This window comes from Scylla paramamosain, chromosome 39 (assembly GCF_035594125.1).
Source record: "Scylla paramamosain isolate STU-SP2022 chromosome 39, ASM3559412v1, whole genome shotgun sequence".
In the NCBI taxonomy this organism is placed as follows: Eukaryota; Metazoa; Arthropoda; class Malacostraca; order Decapoda; family Portunidae; genus Scylla; species Scylla paramamosain.
The window spans coordinates 4,111,807-4,130,000 of record NC_087189.1 but is presented as its reverse complement, the minus strand read 5'-3'; the positions used below and the strand labels follow the sequence as shown (position 1 = coordinate 4,130,000).

The 18,194-nt window shown below is 38.0% G+C and overlaps 2 protein-coding genes across 4 annotated transcripts; both read left to right on the top strand.

Moving 5' to 3' along the window:
* The first annotated feature begins 514 nt into the window (after positions 1-514).
* Positions 515-3,759, top strand: LOC135092349 (MIF-like protein mif-2). Its single transcript, XM_063990813.1, has 3 exons — positions 515-847; positions 1,466-1,638; positions 3,353-3,759. The coding sequence occupies exons 1-3, from the start codon at positions 740-742 to the stop codon at positions 3,414-3,416; spliced, it is 345 nt and encodes a 114-aa protein (XP_063846883.1). The 5' UTR covers positions 515-739; the 3' UTR covers positions 3,417-3,759.
* Positions 3,760-5,065: 1,306 nt separating this feature from the next.
* Positions 5,066-16,397, top strand: LOC135092072 (RING finger and SPRY domain-containing protein 1-like). 3 transcript variants are annotated; one of them, XM_063990264.1, is made up of 13 exons: positions 5,066-5,134; positions 6,435-7,583; positions 7,916-8,010; positions 8,803-8,968; positions 9,184-9,369; positions 10,139-10,346; positions 10,830-10,945; positions 11,235-11,378; positions 12,104-12,318; positions 12,917-13,072; positions 13,587-13,691; positions 14,591-14,711; positions 15,445-16,397. In XM_063990264.1, exons 2-12 carry the CDS (start codon positions 7,491-7,493, stop codon positions 14,703-14,705), a joined length of 1,599 nt encoding a protein of 532 aa, XP_063846334.1. In that variant the 5' UTR covers positions 5,066-5,134; positions 6,435-7,490; the 3' UTR covers positions 14,706-14,711; positions 15,445-16,397. The 3 variants fall into 3 exon arrangements, with proteins under 3 accessions (XP_063846334.1, XP_063846332.1, XP_063846335.1); XM_063990262.1 differs by having other exon boundaries at positions 5,066-5,147; XM_063990265.1 differs by having other exon boundaries at positions 5,120-5,252.
* The last annotated feature ends 1,797 nt before the right edge of the window (positions 16,398-18,194 follow it).

Sequence of the window (18,194 nt, the reverse complement as noted above, 5' to 3'; positions counted from 1 at the left end):
AATTGTATTAGCTTATTCTCTCTCTCTCTCTCTCTCTCTCTCTCTCTCTCTCTCTCTCTCTCTCTCTCTCTCTCTCTGAAGAAGAAATGTCATGAAAAAAGAAGAAAATAATGAAAATATCAAATAAGAAGGAAGAGGAAGGGGAGGAGAAACGAGAATATTGCATGGAAAAGAAAGAAACTTGAGGAAGAAAAGAAGAATGAATAATAGGAAAAAGAAGAAGAAGAAATGAGAATACTATCGAATGGAAACAAAATAAAACCAAGAAAAGAAACAAAAAATAACCAAAAATAAAAAATAGAATAAGAATAAAAGAAAAAAACAAAGAAATAAAGAAAATAAAAGCTAATAGGAAAAAGAAGAAGAAGAAGAAATTAGAATACTACCGAATGGAAACGAAATAAAACCAAGAAAAGAAATAAAAAAATAACCAAAAATAACAAATAGAATAAGAATAAAAGAGAGAGAGAAAAAAAAAACTAAGAAATAAAGAAAATAAAAGCTAACACCAAGCAGAAAAGACGCGGAAATAAACTAACAAAGTGAATTAACTAAACCTAACACCATTACTGCCTCAAACGTCACGCTCCTTGCCCTTGTCACGAACTCGATTCCTCACTGTTCCATCTCACCCTCCGCCAGTCGCTTCCCTGCCTCGCCCTTGGAGAAGTCAACCCCACAAAGCCTATCACGCGCTCACGGTCCAGTTAGGCTTCACTCTTGATTTGCTCTCGCCACTATGCCTTTCGTGAAACTTGTGACAAACCTTCCTGATCACAAATTATCTGAGGAATTCCATCTTGCTCTTTCCTCTAAGGTTGCAAAGGAGCTGGGTAAACCGGAGGAGGTGAGTGGTTGTACTCTCTCTCTCTCTCTCTCTCTCTCTCGTACGGTGCCCTAAAATCCATGTTTTATCGGTTCATCATTATTTTTGTTTCCATTTCTAGTTTTCTACAATAAGAAATTAATATTCTCTGATCCAACACCCTTTCCGGCATTCAGTATGGTTCAGCGCCCTCTTTTAGTCCGTTTATCTGATCCAACATCACTTCCAGCACTGAGTCTTTATCTTCATTTGTTTCTTCAGGTTCTGCTCTGTCAAAAAGTGATGCTAACCCAGTACCATTTCCAGCATGTACATTTCTAATCCAACAACTTTTTTTTCCAGCAATCAGCGACCCCTTTTTTCCAACACCATTTCCACGATGTATATCACTATTTTGACACTTTTTTTCCAGCATGTATATCTAATTCAACACTTTTTTTTCCAATACTTAAGTTACTTTTTTTTTTTAACAGCCAGTCTTTTCCAGCACCTAGTCTTACACCAAACATTCTATATTTTAACACTTTTCCAGCCTGTTTATTAATCCAGCACCTTTTCCAGCAACCAGTAACCTTTCTCCAGCACTTGCTAACACCATTTCCAGCACCCGCAGCTCTAATCTAACTCTCTTTCCCACAGCACGTGTCGACTTCGCTGGAAACTGGACGCCGCTTGAGCCGAGAGAGGTCCTTCGAGCCGGTGTGTGAGCTGCATGTGGCCTCTGTTGGTCTGGACACCCGCGAGAAGACAAACCCACTGGCAAGAGCAATGACTGATTTCCTCCACCAACAGACGGGGATTCCAACACATAGGTAAGGAGTTGAGAGAACGTTAGGTAAGGTTAGGTTAGGTTAGGTTATATTAGGTTAGGTTAGGTTAGATTAGGTTAGATAAGGTACTGAAATGCCTTCTTAAAATATTTGGTGTTATCTTTGTTTATTTTGAGGGGAACTGGGTAAGAGTAACAGAAGAACGAAGAAAAGGCCCATTGAGGTGCCGGTCCCTAAAGAAAGGTCAAAAGCGATCATCTAAATTGGAGGATAAGTGTCTTGAAACGTCCCTCTTCAAAGCGTTCAAGTCACAGGAAGGAGGAAATACAGAAGCAGGCAGGGAGTTCCGGAGTTTACCAGGAAAAAGTGGTGAAAGTTCGATTATACTGCCTGATTCTTGTATTATTTATTTTATCTTGTTTATTTGTGTGTGTGTGTGTGTGTGTGTGTGTGTGTGTGTGTGTGTGTGTGTGTGTGTGTATGTATGTGTGTGTGTGTGTGTGTGTGTATTTAGTGTGCGTGTGTGTGTGTGTGTGTGTGTGTGTGTATGTATGTATGTGTGTGTGTGTGTGTGTGTGTGTGTGTGTGTGTGTGTGTGTGTGTGATTTATAGATTTGTTGATGTTTTTTTTAAGTTTTGGGTTAATTTTCTCTATTTTTTTTTGTTTGCTTGTTTGTCTGTTTGGTAATAGTGGTAGTGGTGGTGATATCAGTGGTAATAATGGTTGCTGTATTACTACTACTACTACTGCTACTACTACTACTACTACTACTACTACTACTACTACTTCTTCATCTTCTCCCCCTCCTCCTCCTTCTCCTATTTGTATCACCACCACCACCGACATCACGAGAGGAGGAGGAGGAGGAGGATTGAGAGTATAAACACCATAATAGTATTCACACTCGTACAAATGCATTCAGAATAGCATTAGTCACGACTCCCATTACATCCCTTTCATCAATATTTACACATCCTTTCTCTGCGCTGCGCTAATCTGTGGAGGCTCCCAACCATCACAGCGCAAGAGAGGGAGTGTCGTATCACATTCTTTTGGCATTACTAAAGGAGTTTGTTGCGTGAATCCTCCATCGCGGTGTTGGATTCCATGTTGTCCTGCCTGTTGTGGGATCAGATACCTTGTGATGCGTGTGTGATTATCTTAAGTTGGTTTTGAATAAGATTTTTATTCTTTTTTTTATATTTGATAGGGAAAAGATGGCAGTAGTAGTAGTAGTAGTAGTAGTAGTAGTAGTAGTAGTAGTAAAAGAAGAAGTAGTAGTAGTAGTAATAGTAGTAGTAGTGGGAGTAGCAGTAGATCTGTCCATCTTACTAATGCAAGACTTAACCTTCATTATTTTCCATTTACTTATTCTCTCCTCCTCCTTCTCCTCCTCTTCCTCCTTCTCTTCCTCCTCCATTACGCTGTTTCCATCCTTATCACTATTATATTAATCTCTTAACACATTTTCCTTCGTTTCATGGCTAGTCTTCAGAAACGCTTTGCTCTCTCACCACGACTATTTTCAAAGGCCACAGAGATGATCAGCCGGGTTCTCAAGAGTATTTCTCCTTTTAATAATGAAAAATTCTCGTTAATCTGTCACTAGAGCCATAGAAACACCCCTTAAAACCCGTGTCACCTCAACTAGAGCCTTTGGAAAGTAGGAGTGTTGCGCCTGTGTTGCTGAATAGTGACATAGCCCATCATTTAATTCCTAACCACTGCATTATTATTATTATTTTTTTTTTTCAGAATTCTCATGAAGTTTTCCGCTCCCCTTCCATACATGGTCGGGCTGGATGGTCACGTGGTATGATCATGACCCTGCCCAGCTGATCTGACCTTACCCGATATAACGTGACCTTGATTTCATCTCCTGTAATGCCCCACCACTGAAGACATCCTGATATTGATGATGTTAGGAAAAGTGATGTAATTCTCTCTCTCTCTCTCTGGTCAATATTCATAAACGCTCTCTCTCTCTCTCTCTCTCTCTCTCTCTCTCTCTCTCTCTCTCTCTCTCTCTCTCTCTCTCTCTCTCTCTCCTCGTCTGTTTTGAAAGGCCACAGAGAGGGCTGGCCGGGTTCTCACGAATGTTTCTCCTGCTCATGATGTAATCTTGTGAATCTGTCGCTGGAACCATAAAAAACGCCAATAAACACCCGTATTATTTCAACTAAAGCCTTTTGAATGTAGTGGAGGTGCGGCGCAGAAGTGTTTCGAAATCTCTCTCTCTCTCTCTCTCTCTCTCTCTCTCTCTCTCTCTCTCTCTCTCTCTCTCTCTCTTGTTGCTATGTTATACAAGTAAATATTTATCATCACCATCATCACCTTGCCGTTTTCTTTACAATTGGGGTTACTAAGCTATCACAACACCTCCTTATTCAGTGGAATGAATAAATAAATGAATGAATGAATGAGCGAATAAATAAATAAATAAATATATATATATATATATATATATATATATATATATATATATATATATATATATATATATATATATATATATATATATATATATATATATATATATATATATATATATATATATATATATATATATATATATATATATATATATATATATATATATATATATATATATATATATATATATATATATATATTTATATATAAAATGATGGACTTTTTTATTAAAGGGACAGAGTTGGGGAACATGCGAGAGTAAGGTGATTAAGAGCATGCAAGGTGAAAGAGAGAGAGAGAGAGAGAGAGAGAGAGAGAGAGAGAGAGAGAGAGAGAGAGAGAGAGAGAGAGAGAGAGAGAGAGAATTAAGGCACACAGACAGATAAATAGATAGATAGATAGATAAATAGATAAATGGATAGAGTAATGTTTATTATCACATGTTTTTAGTTTACTCATTTATAGACACACCCACACACACAACTGAACTGTTACCTACACAAAGGAAAAAAAAAAAAAAGAAGGCGGACCATGAAGTATCCGTTTCAATGCACTCCATGCTGCGACGAGAATGGGATATAACAGATGTACCAACATTCCTTGTGCTATAATGACCCTATATGTCTCATCTAGACAGATAGAGAGAGAGAGAGAGAGAGAGAGAGAGAGAGAGAGAGAGAGAGAGAGAGAGAGAGAGAGAGAGAGAGAGAGAGACGGATAAACAAGAAAATAGATAGATAGACAGGCAAACAAGCATATAAATAGATAGATATATAGGTTAGTAAATAGATAGATCAATAAATAAATAAATAAACAAATAAACAGATAAATAAATTAGTATATAAGTAAATCAAAAGTTTTCCCGCGGTCTCTGTCCAACGAATCATCCCCAAAAAGGTAGCAAAATAAAAATAAAAGCAAAAAATAAACCCCAGAAATAAATAAAGTAAATAAATGCATACAAAAACACCAAAATCATGTAAAAAAAAAGGAGAACAAAATATAATATAAAAAAATATCGCGGTCTCTTGGCAGCTGAGAGTCACTTGTTTTGGTGTCTGGTCTGTGTTTACCTTGTGAGGAGCAGGTGTAATTTCAGCTCAGGTATCTCTCCCAGGTATTGTGTGGTGCTAGGTACATTCTCGATTAATCCAGACAGGTCAAGCACGGCCTCTAATTACCAAAAGAGTAGTTAATGTTGGATTAATTAAGCGGAAAATGGGTAAGTCTGGAAGTTTAAATTCAGTTCGAAGGGGAACGAAGGAGGAAGTGGTGCAAAATTTGATCCTTTTTCGTCTTTCTTCGTTTATCTCGTGGCTTTTTTCGTGTTTCTTGTGTTTCTTACTTAGTTCCTCCCTTGATGTGTTTGTGTGTGGGTTTGTTAGCCAGTGGTTAGTCAGGAAAATGTATTAAATGAAGGAAAAACGAAAGAGGAAGTGATCAAAATTTTCATCCAGTTTCTTCCTCCTTCGTTTACCGCGTGGATTTTCTTTCAGTTTCTTGTGTTTTATGTTTGTTTCCATCTTTGGTTTGTTAGTTACTGCGTTTGTTAGTCAGGATAGCGTGATAAATGAAAGAAAAACGAAAGAGGAAGTGACGGTGCCCTCTCCTCTTCCTTCTTCCTTATTTGTTTGTCACGTGATTCACTTGTTTGGTGGTGGTGGTGGTAGTGGTGGTAATAATAATAGTTGTACTACTACTACTGCTGCTAGTACTACCTCCTTCTGTCAGTGTGTGTGTTTGTGTGTTAGCTTGTTGGGTTTTTTGAAAATAATTGCTTAGTAATTTCGAGACTGATTATTTATATCTGGACAAAAGTATGATTTTTTTTATCTTTACTTTCAAATTGTGATCTATACAATGAAAGAATGAACAGTGAAATTAATGAGATGAATGAATCTAAACCTAACCTAATCTAGCCTTGAGATGAAGACACTAATGTTATTTCAGTATTATCCAGATTGTCTTATCTTTCTGAAGTGTACCTTAGCTCACCTTACTAAACCTTGCCTCATGTCACCCTGCCTCACTTTACTAAACCTTATTTTACCCTACCTTGTCTTATGAAACCTTGCCTCACCCTACCTCACTAAACCTTACATCATCCTACCATACTAAACCTCACCTCATCCTGCCTTATCTTACTGAACCTCACCTCACCCTGCCTTTCCTTACTAAACCTCACCTCACCCTGCCAACTAAACCTTACCTTATATAATTTTGCTTACTAAGTCATGCCTTTCCTTATTTTATCTTGCCTTAATGAATCTTATCGTACTAAACCTTACCTTACATAATGCTGCTTACCTAAATAAACCTTGCCTAACCTAACCTAATCTTACCTAACCTTACCTTGCTTAGCCTTACAATTTGGCGTATAAATCTAATCTTTCCTCTTACACAGAAACCAGGAAAGAGAAAACTGCAAAGATGAGGTACAAATATTGCAGTGACGCTTGACTGTGAGTGTGTGTGTGAGAGAGGGAGAGGGAAGGAGAGGAAAAACAGGAAAAGTGAAGAAATGGAACAGAGAAATGGAAAGGAAGAGACAAAAGTGAAGGAAGAAAGACAGTAAATGTGAACAGGAAGACTGGGTGATAAGATTTTGAGTGAAAGAGAGAAAAAGAGAGAGACAGGAGGGAAAAAAGTGGAATTTCTGTTGCATTTAATGAAAATTTAAGTGGCAAACAGATATAAAAGAGAAATAGAAACCAGTAGTGTGTTGAAATCTAAAGAAGTAAGGAAAAATAAGATAAAGAAGAAACACTCTTTTGAAACCGTGAGTGAGATTACAAAACACACACACACACACACACACACACACACACACACACACACACACACACACACACACACACACACACACACACACACACAGATATAAAAAGTAAGAGAGAAAAGATAAACATACCAGGAATCTTGTAAAAGTATAGATTACAAAAAAAACACTCAGGAAACCTCAAGATTAAGCTAAAAGAAATAATAAATAAAAATAAATAAATAAATAAATAAGAGACACAAGAAAAAAAGCACACAGGAAACTTGAAAAAAAATAATAAGCGAGAGAGAGAGAGAGAGAGAGAGAGAGAGAGAGAGAGAGAGACGCAAACAGGAAACTTTAAATACCAAGAAAAGTATAATAAAAAAAATAAAAATAAACACACACACACACACACACACACACACACACACACACACACACACACACACACACACACACACACACACACACACACACACACACACACCAAGCATGAGCACACAGTATTTAAAGGGAAATCGAGGGACATCCTGGTCATTCCCATCCTGGCACACTGACATCCCCTGCCAATGATGCAAGGGCCTAGAGTGGCTGAAAAGAGGCAGCCCATTGGAGACTTTGGTTACCCTGTGCCCTGAGATCCCTGAGCCCTGCCACGTCGGGGGCCAGCGAGGGGCAGATGTGCAGCGACCGCCAGTGATGGGAACGTGCTGTTGCAAGAACCAGCCTGACTCTGGCGCTGACGACGACATCATCATCGACAGGAGGGAGATTGAGTTTATCTCTGGCACTGTGAGTTGATGGGTGGCTTGTTGTTGTTGTTGTTTGTTGTTGGTTGTTGTGTTGGTGGTGATGGTAATGGTGATATATATTTTTTTTTATATGTTGGTGTTTGTTATATTTTTTTTTTTTCATGTTTTTTCTTGTTCTTGTTTTTGTTTTTGTTTTTGTTTTTGTTCTTGTTATCTTTTCTTTTTTTGTCTTTTTTTACTGTGTTCTGTATAGATAAATAAATAATGAAGTTTTCTCTTTTCTTTCTCTGTACTGTATAAATAAATAGTGAAGTTTTCTCTTTCCTTTCTGTGTACTGTGTAAATAAATATTGAAGTCACCCCTATTCCCAGGTAACGGAAGATGGACTCAAGAGCAGCGCACTGTCCAACCTTACTGACAAGTACGTGCTGGACACCCTGGCCGTCATCAGGACACTGGTTGACAAGTACGTGTTCCTCTCCTTTCACCTTGACCCTGGAGTGAGGGGTTGGCGCCATGCACGAGTCTCCTCCAGGTGTTTCTGTCCCTTGCATCTCCCTCTGTGCCTCTCATCCTTTGTTGTTTTGCCACAATTCCATCATTTCTCACCCTCTGTCTTGTTCCCTTAACTGGTTCTCCCAAGGCTCTTTTAATTGGTTCTTTTTTTTTTTTTTTATGTAGGAGGGACACTGGCCAGGGGTAACGAAAGTCTAATTGAAAAAAAAAAAAAAGCCCACTGAGATGCCAGTCCCGGAAGAGGGTCCAAAGTGGCAGTCAAAAATTGAAGGATAAGTGTCTTGAAACCTCCTGGTCTTTTTTATTATGTGGCTGCAATGTAAGCCTTTTTCATCAATTTTGTTTGTCAGGAGATATGGCATCTTGTTGAGTCATCCCTCTCGTCCATGATTTTCAAAGCCTCATACATCACCTTTGTTTGTCAGGGAATATGGCTTGTCTCTCCCCCTTTACAGTTTTCAGTCTCCCCTTCACAATTCCAGAATTTCCTCACAACACACAATTTTCACAGCCTCTCTCTCACAATCTTCACTTAACCAGCTCTTACCATCACACACTTCACTCAGCCCCTCTCAGTTCACACCTAGCCTCACACCCCTCTCATTCAACCTCTCTCAATTAGCACCTACCCTTTCACCCTTCTCAGTTACGAGTAGCACCTAGCCTCACACCCCTCTCACTCAGCCCCTCTCACTTTGCATCTACCCTCATACCTCTCTCACACTTTCCCTCTCTCCCACAGTGACCAGGACCCACCCCCGTCCATGTTGAAGCTTCACTCCATCGCGGACAAGGAGGCAGGCTGGCTGGTGGTGGTGAGATCAATGGTACAGGTCATCCCACTCACTGACCCCCTTGGCCCGGCTGTCATCACCCTGCTGCTCGATGACTGTCCTCTCCCCAGCAAGGTGGGTGTGTGTGGGTGTTGTGGTGTGGTGTAGAGGGTTGTGTGTGTGTGCGTTTGTGTGGCATTGCTAAGCTGTATATGTGTCTATTTACATATATTTTTTTTGTATATTCACTATTATAACCACAACTACAACTACCACCTTCATTATCACCACCACTACTACTACTGCTAAAACCACCACCATCACCACTACTAATCCTTTCATATACACAGGAGACAGTGGTTCACCTTTGCAAGTTCTTTGACCTGAGCGGGGAGAGTGCGTCGGAGAGCTGGAAGAACCCTCAGCTTCACCGCAACATCTGTGTGGTGCTGGGCTGCATTGCTGAGCGCCTGGCTGGACCTGCCTCCATTGCCCTGCTCACCAACACCACCCTGGAGTACCTCATTGCTCACCTGGTTAGTGCGTGCGGTGTTTGTTGTGTTTTACGGGGAATTGACTGTTTTGTTCCTTTGATTGGTGAATGATGGTAACTCTATTTCTCCTTTTTCAAATTCTCTGCCTGTTTGCCTTTTTTCTTCCTTTTTTTTCTTTTCCTTGTTTGTTGTTCACCTGGTTAGTGCGTGCATTATTTGTTGTGTCTTATGGGGAATTGACTCTTGTTTCTTTGATTGGCGAACTCTGGGAACTTTCTGTCTGTTTTTCCTTTTCAAATTCTCTGCCTGTTTGCCTTTTTCTTCATTTTTTTTCTTTTCCTTGTTCATTGCTCACCTGGTTAGTGTGTGCTGCATTTGTTCTGTCTTACGGTGAATTGATTTTTGTTCATTGGATTGGTGAATTATGGGACTCTGCATGTCTTTTTTTTTATTTCTCCTTTTAATTTTTTTATTTCTTTTCTTATAAGACTCACAGCTCTCACATCTCTCTACATCCCACAACACTCACTCTCTCTCCTTGCCCCACAGAATAAAGATAAATACTTTTCCCATCATTTTCTACACTCACAGCATCATTTATCCTCTTCAGTGCACCAATAGTCACCTTAAGAGACCCTCACATCTTCTCTGCACATCCCGCAACACTCACACTCTCTCCTTGCCCCATAGAATGAAGATAAATACTTTCCCCATCATTTTCTACCCTCACAGCATCTTCTATCCCCTTCATTTTATCAGTAGTCACATTTCACTCCTCATAACACACTCACAGTCTCTCCTCGCCCCACAGAATGAAGACAATCACCCGTGTGTCATCCTCTTCGCCCTCATTGCCCTGGAGAAGTTTGCACAGACCAGTGAGAACAAGACCAGTATTAGTAAGAGACTTGGCCACGACCCCACCAACCCACTGAGGACCCTCGAGGGATGGATGTCACACTCAGATTATGTGCACAGACAAGTCGGGTTCTGCGCCCAGTGGTGTCTGGATAACCTGTGTATGTTTGTTTGTGTGTTGGGATGGTTGGGTCGGTTTGTGTGTGTGTGTGTGTTTATTGATTTTGAAGGGTTAGGTCAAGTTTGTGTTGATTTGTGAATTTTTTTTTTTTTTGTGTGTGTTGGTTCTACTACTACTACTACTACTACTACTACTACTACTACTACTACTACTACTACTACTACTACTACTACTACCACCACTACTACTACTACCACTACTTCTCCCATCCTTTCTTCACTGCTTGTCATAGTTTGGTAAAAGATTAATTAATTCATTCATGCATTCAGTCATTCAGTATTTGGTATATGTAAGAGGAACACTAGGCAAGGACAGCAAAATAAAAAGAAAATAAAAAAAGAAGAAAAAAAAGAGGCCTACTGAGATGCCAGCCCCTAGAAAAAAAGAAATAGAAATTAGAGAATGATATACAAGACAGTGATATACAAGACAGTGTTAATGCTAATACTCCAATGCTCCCCAGTTATATGTGATGGTCGCCCCTACTCCTACGAGAACGTGGATACCCAACACCTCAATGCCATGCTGAACAGTAATGATGTCAGCGAATACCTCAAGATCTCACCCGATGGTCTGCAGGTTGGTTATGTATAAATGTGTCTTGTTTGTCCATTATTCTGTCTGTGTTTTGTCTTTGTTTGTTTTGTGTCCTTTTCTGATTCTGTTTTACTTTCTGTCTCATTATTTGTTTGTCATTTTATCTCTCTCTCTCTCTCTTTCACTTCTGTTTGTGTGTCATTCTGTGTCTCTTTCTCTATTTGTCTTCTTGTTTGTTTTGTGTCTTTCTGATTCTGTTTCGCTTTTTTTTTTTTAATCACTTCACTTCATCTCATCACCTCTCTCACTCTCACTCTCTCTCTGGTGACAGGCACGTTGTGACGCTTCCTCCTTCGAGAGTGTGAGGTGCACGTTCCAGGTTGACGAGGGGGTGTGGTACTACGAGGCCACCATCATCACCGCTGGGGTCATGCAGATAGGCTGGGCCACCAAGGACAGCAAGTTCCTCAATCATGTGTGTAAATAGTGCAGCTTTGACGGTGGCTGTCTGTGGTTTTGTTGATTTTGTTTTTTGTTTGGGTATTTTCCTTTTGGGTGGTTTTGTTGATTTTATTTTTTATTTTTTTATTTGTTTATTTATTTATTTATTTATTTATTTATTTATTTATTTATTTATTTATTTTTCATGTTTTGTTTTATCTTTTATTTGTCAATCAATGTTGTGTTTTGTTTTGGGAGGATTTGGTGTTTTTTTTTTTGTTTGCTTGCTTTTTATTTTTGTATTTTATTGTATTTCTTATTTGTGTATTTATTTATTTTATTTATTTATTTATTTATTCTACTTTTTATTCTTGGACCATACGAGTGTTGTAATTTTGTCATGTCTTGATTTTTGCTGCTAGTTTGTTTAATTTTTTTGTTACCCTCGTAGAAATTATTAACAAAACATATAATTTTCATACATATTTTTTGTTACCCTTATTGTTTTTAATAGCGTATCATATTCTCATATATAATTTTCTGTTACCCTTTTTAGCTATCACCAATAGAAAACATGCTTTTCTTGATTCACAGCCATGATTCAGCTATTCTTGATTTTTGGCTTCCTTTTTTACTTTATCTTATTTTTGCATAGTTTTATTTTATTTATTTATTTTTTTTCATGTTATTGTCACGTATTTTCTGTCAGCCTGTCACTCATCACCATTACAAGACGTAACACCTCTGTTGTCACCACAGGAAGGGTATGGCATAGGTGACGATGAGGTGTCAGTGGCATACGATGGGTGCCGGCAGCTATTTTGGCACAGTGCCCAGAGCCAGAGTCACATCCACCCCAGCTGGAAACCCGGGGACATCCTCGGGTCGCTGCTTGACCTCAACAATGCCCAGGTCATCTTCTATCTCAACGGTGACCCCCTGCCTCCCCTCACCCATGTTTTCAGCAATGCTATGTGAGTGTGGTGCTGCTGGCTTTTATCTGTCTATCTGTCAATCTGTCTGTCTTTCTTTCTCTGTGTCTCATTTTCTGCATCTTTATCGTCTCTCTTTTGCTTCTTTCTGTCTCGTTTGCTGCTGTGTCTTGGCTTTGTTTCTGTTTGTTTTCCTCTTTTTCTGTCTCTTCTATGCCTCTTTTTGCCTTTTCTATCTCTTTCTGCCTCTTGTTTCCTTCTGTCTCTTTTCTATATTTTTTAGTCTTTTCTTCCTCTTTCTGTCTCTTTTATCGCTTTCTGTCTCTTTTGCAACTTTCTGTCTCTTCAGTCTTATCTGCCTCTTTCTCTTTTGTCTCCTTCTGTCTCTCCTCTATCTTTTTCATTCTTTTCTGCCTCTTTTTGTCTTGTTCTTTGTCTTTTCTGCCTCTTTCTAGCTCTTTCCTTTGCTGCTTTCTGTCTCCCCTTTTTTCTTTCACTCTCTTTTATAAAAGCCTCATTCTGTCTATCACTGTTCTAACATAACACTATCTTTTCCTGCCTTTCCTTGCCCTGAAAAACCATTACTTCTAGAACTAACACCAACACCAACACCAGTATTAATATTTCCCTTTGTTCCCAGGAGAGGCTTCTTCGCGGCGGCAAGCTTCATGTCCTTCCAGCAGTGTGAATTCAACTTTGGCCGCAAGCCTTTCCTTCACCCCCCCAAGGACATCCCCTTCCAGAGCTTCAATGACCACGCACAGCTCAAGGATGCAGAGAAGATTATCCTACCCAGGTAATGTTGCCCTGAGAAGAATGGTGTTCAGGTGTTGTTATTGAGAAGATAAGTGTGTTTAGTGGTGTTATTCTGCCCAAGTGAGAAAATAAGTGTGTCTAGTAATGTTATTTTGCCCAAGTAAGAAGATTAGTGTGTTCAGATCATTATTCTCCCTGTCTAGGTGATGTTATTTTGTTCAGGTGAGAAGATTGACGTGTTCAGTGTTATTCTGTACAGGTAGGGATATTAAAGGGTTCAGGTGATGCTATCCTGCCCAGATTAAGATTAATATTATCACATCCTAGTAATGTTATAACGCCTAGGTTAGAAACTTGGTGTGTTTATGTAATGTTATTGTGCCCAAGATTAAGGTGTTTAGGTAATATTATCCTATCCAGGTGAGGTGTTCAGGTGAAATCATCCTACTCAGGTGAAAATATCCTATCCAGTTGAAATGATTATCCTTTCCAGATGAATTGTATGTGTGTGTGTTTGTGTGTCATTGAGTGTACTAAGTGTGTGTATCTTTCAGACACATTCGCCTGCAGAAGCTGAGAGCCATGAGTGTTGAGGAGGGTGCCTGTACTCTCTGTTTTGATGAGAGTGCCACTATTGTGTTCCTCCCATGCTCTCACAGGTCAGTCAGTGAGAGAGTGAGTGAATGAGAGCACACACACACACACACACACACACACACACACACACACACACACACACACACACACACACACACACACACACACACACACACACACACACACACACACATGCAGGATTGTATTCTGAAATACTTCAGCGCCACACCTCCACTACTTTCAAAAGGCTCTACTTGAAATGACATGGGTTTTTAAGGGTGTTTCTATGGTTCTACAGACATATTAACAAGATTTCTACATTATTAACAGGAGAAACACTCTTGGGAACCTGGCTAATCATGTTTGTGGTCTTGGAAAATAGTTGTGGTGGTGACCCAGGTTTTTAAGGGTGTTTTTTTTTATTCTTAAGACAGATTAACAAGATTTATACATTATTAACAGTGTTCTATCTAATTTTTTTGTTTTCCTTTATAATCATCTATAGTTTCTTGTTACCTTTTGAAACTCCCTTGAAATCCTTTTTGTTATTCTTTAAAATCCCATTATAATCCTTTCTTATCCCTTGAAACTCCTTTGTAATCCCTTCTAATCTTTTGAAACTTTGAAATCCTTTATAATTCTTTAAAACTCCATTGAAATCCTTTGTAATCTTTTGAAACTCCATTGAAATCCTTTATTATTCTTTAAAACTCCATTGGAATCCTTTGTAATCCTCTAAAACTCCCTTGAAATTCTTTGTAATCCTTTTAAAACACCATTGAAATCCCTTGCATCCCTTTAAAACATTTGAAATCCTTTGTAATCCTTCAAAACTCCCTTGAAATCCTTTGTAATCCTTTAAAACTCCCTTGAAATTCCTTGTAATCCTTTAAAACAATATCCAATCCCTTAACACTCTGCCATTCCCCTTATAACCCTGGGGAACCCTCTCATCCTGCAGGGGTTTCTGTGAGCGGTGTTCCCTGCAGCTGGAGATCTGCCCGATGTGCCGCCGCCACATCAAGGAGCGCCAGAAGGTGGAGGAGAAGCTCAGCGTGAAGGAGGATGTCACATGACCGTAGGTGAGGCGCATTGGACCACTTGTGAACAGGATCAGAGAGTGTTTTGTGGGTTTGAAGAGTGTTTAAAAGGTGTTTTGTGGATTTAAGGAGTGTTTAAGGGTGTTTTGTGGGTTTAAGGAGTGTTTAAAGATTGTTTTGGGGGTTTAAGGAGTGTTTAAAGGGTTTGTGGATTTAAGGAGTGTTTAAAGGATGTTTTGTGGGTATAAGGAGTGTTTAAAGGAAGTTTTGCAAAGCTAAGGAGTGTTTAAAGACTTTTGTGGGTTTAAGGAGTGCTTAAATGGAGTTTTGTGGATTTAAGTAGTGTTTAAAGGCTGTTTTGTGGGTTTAAGGAGTGTTTTGTGTATTTCCAGTTTTCCAAGGAGGTGTAACTTGTATTTTTGAGATATGAGGTGTATTTTCCAGATTTCCAGGGAGATATGTACTGTATTTTCCAGATATTGTGTATTTTCCAGTGTCCCAGGGAGGTGTAGGGATTTATTTTCCAATGTTCCAGGAGATGTAGGGATATATTTTCCAGTGTCCCAGGGAGGTGTAGGGATGTATTTTCCAGTGTCCTAGGGAGGTGTAGGGATATATTTTCCAGCATTCCAGGTGTATAATATATTAGGTCTCTTTCCACTTTTCGAGGGAGATAGGATTTATTTTGCAGTCTTTTAGAAGGTATAGGCCTGTTGGGTATCCAGTGTTTCTAGAGGTGTACAGTGTGTCTTGAGTGTGCCATCTACCCTTGCAGGATGAGACGAGACCACCGCGGCAGCAGCATCTAACCACGCAGGGCCGAGGAGCAAGCTAATGCCGGCACCTCCCTAGGGCTTGCGTGTGTGCATGTGTGAGTGTGCAAGTGTATGAGTGCATGCCTTGGCTGTACATGGGTGTATATATATATCTCTAGAAGCTTCCATGAGTATCCCCTGTCATGGCATAATCAAATTTCGGAAAATATGTAACGGGCGTTTTTTTTTCGTTTTTTTTTCGTTTTTTTCTTCATTGTTGTTGGGTTAGGTTAGGCTTGTTATTGTTTGTTGCCTTCTTTTTGTTTGTTTGTTTGTTTGTGTTGCTCTTGAGTGGATGGTTTGTGTATGTGTGTGTGTGTGTTTTTGCATGTTTATTTCCTGTTTTCTTGTTGTTTGTTCCTTCTCCTCTACTTATTCCCTTTCTCTTCCTCCTCCTCCTTTTCCTCCTTCATCTCCTCCCTTCACAGCCTTGTAAATATGTAAATAAAAACAAAATCGGGAAGAAAAAGACATGAAAACGACAGCTTGTTTTGTGCGTTAGTGCGTATGCCTGTATGCCCGCGACAAGAAAATATAAACACACTTCCTACTCTTGTTACTTTTCACTTATAAACGCTACAGGATAAGTAACACTGGCTTCCTTCCTTCCTTCGTTCTTTCCCTGACTTAGACTTAGCATGACTGAGAATCTTAATAATGATAGGAAGGATGAGAGATGAAAGGAGATTGCATGTTTTTTTCTATTTTCCTCCTCGCTCACATGATTACTTGGGTTTGTATTGAAGGTGTTTGTACAGGCTAGTTTCCCCTCCCACTCTCAGCCTTCTTGCCCTGTGTCAAAGTACTGTGTGTGTGACGGAGAACTTAATTAAAGGTAACTTGGTATTTTTCAAAGGTGTTCCTGGGTTCTCTGTTTGTGATGGCGCTGTGAGTCCTGATCAGCTGTTGTGAGGATGAGTGTTTGTTTTTTGTTTGTTCTCATTACTGTTTGTTTTTTTTTTTTTTTTTTTTTTTTTTTTTTTTTTGTGAGTGTTTTTCATTATTTTTTTTCTTGTCATTTTGTCTTTTTTTTTTGTTTTTAGCTTTTTTTGTATTTTTTTATTTTCATTTTTGCTTAATTTCATTTTTTTCTTATTAATTTTCTTTCTTTTGTCTTTCACTTTATAATTCCATCTTTCTTTTTTTTCTTATATTTTTTCATTCATTTTCTTTTTTTATTTATTAATTCCATCTTTTTCTTGTATTCATTTTCTTTCCTTCATTCCATCTTTCTTTCTCTTCTCTCATTCTATAGTTCCATCTTTTCTTTCTTTTATTCTTTTTCATTCTTTCATTGTCTTTCACTTATTAATTCTATCTTTTTTGTATATTTCTTTCAGTTTTTCTTTTTTCTTTCACTATAATTCCATCTTTTCTTTTTTCTCTCTTTCATTGCGTAAATCTTTCATTCTCTTTATCCTTCACTTAATTTAATCTTTCTCTTCATTATTCTTTTTCCCATTTATTCATTAAGTCTACCAATTTCTATTTAATGTAATATTTCTCTTGTTTTTTCTTTCTCATTTTATAATTCCTGAAGTTTAAATAAGTTTTTCCTTTCTTTTCTTTCATTTTCTCTATCTTTTCTTTCTTCCTTTATTTTTAGATGATTCATTGTGTCTTTCTTTTCTTTCATTTTCTCTATGTTTTCTTTCTTCCTTTATTTTTAAAAGATTCATTATGTCTCTCTGTTCTTTTATTTCCTCTATCCTTTCTTTCTTCCTTTATTTTTAGAAGATTCATTGTGTCTTTCTTTCTTTTCTTTCATTTCTTCCATCGTTTAGTTTCTGTGTGTGCTCGTGGATAAGAAAAGAAAAGAAAAAAAGAAACAGTGGTGTGTATTTTGGTGTAGCAATGTATACTGCATTTTCATGTGTAAATAATCCCTTCTGTTAAATGATTTTACATATATATATATATATATATATATATATATATATATATATATATATATATATATATATATATATATATATATATATATATATATATATATATATATATATATATACGTAATTATACATTCATAATTATACAGTATAGTATATATAAATTATTATTATTATTATTATTATTATTATTATTATTATTATTGTTATTATTATTATTATTATTATTATTATTATTATTATTATTATTATTATTGTATTATTATTATCTATTTTTCTTTTATTCATTCATTGATCGATTAGTATTAAAATTATTGAAAAAAAAATGTATATGAAGACAATACAATTTAATATTTGACTAGAAAAATTGACTCAACTTGTAAGAAGCATATTAGAATCAGACAGACATAATGGGGAAGCATAGGACACAGCTGCAATGAAAGACGACACTGAAGAGACAGGACACTGCTCAGGATAAAGACAGGCAGCTCTGGGACACAGCAAACAGAACAGTGCAGGGGGAGGACTCTTGTAGGGGCACTGGGACATCACAGGCTGTGAGAGGTAGCTAAGGGACACAGGACAAGGGCAGAGAGACTAGGACATCATTAGGACATTGAAATAGCACTGGGACATGACAGCTTTGAAATTGGCCATCAAAAGAGATTTAAATAGTAAAAGGATCTGAGAAAATGTTGGGTTATGACATATTTGGGATATTTAAACCCTTTGAACTGGAAATGGGACACTGAAACATTTGAAATTCCTTGGACGTGACAGTGATAAGACATTTTGGACTAGATATGGAAAAGAAAATAGTC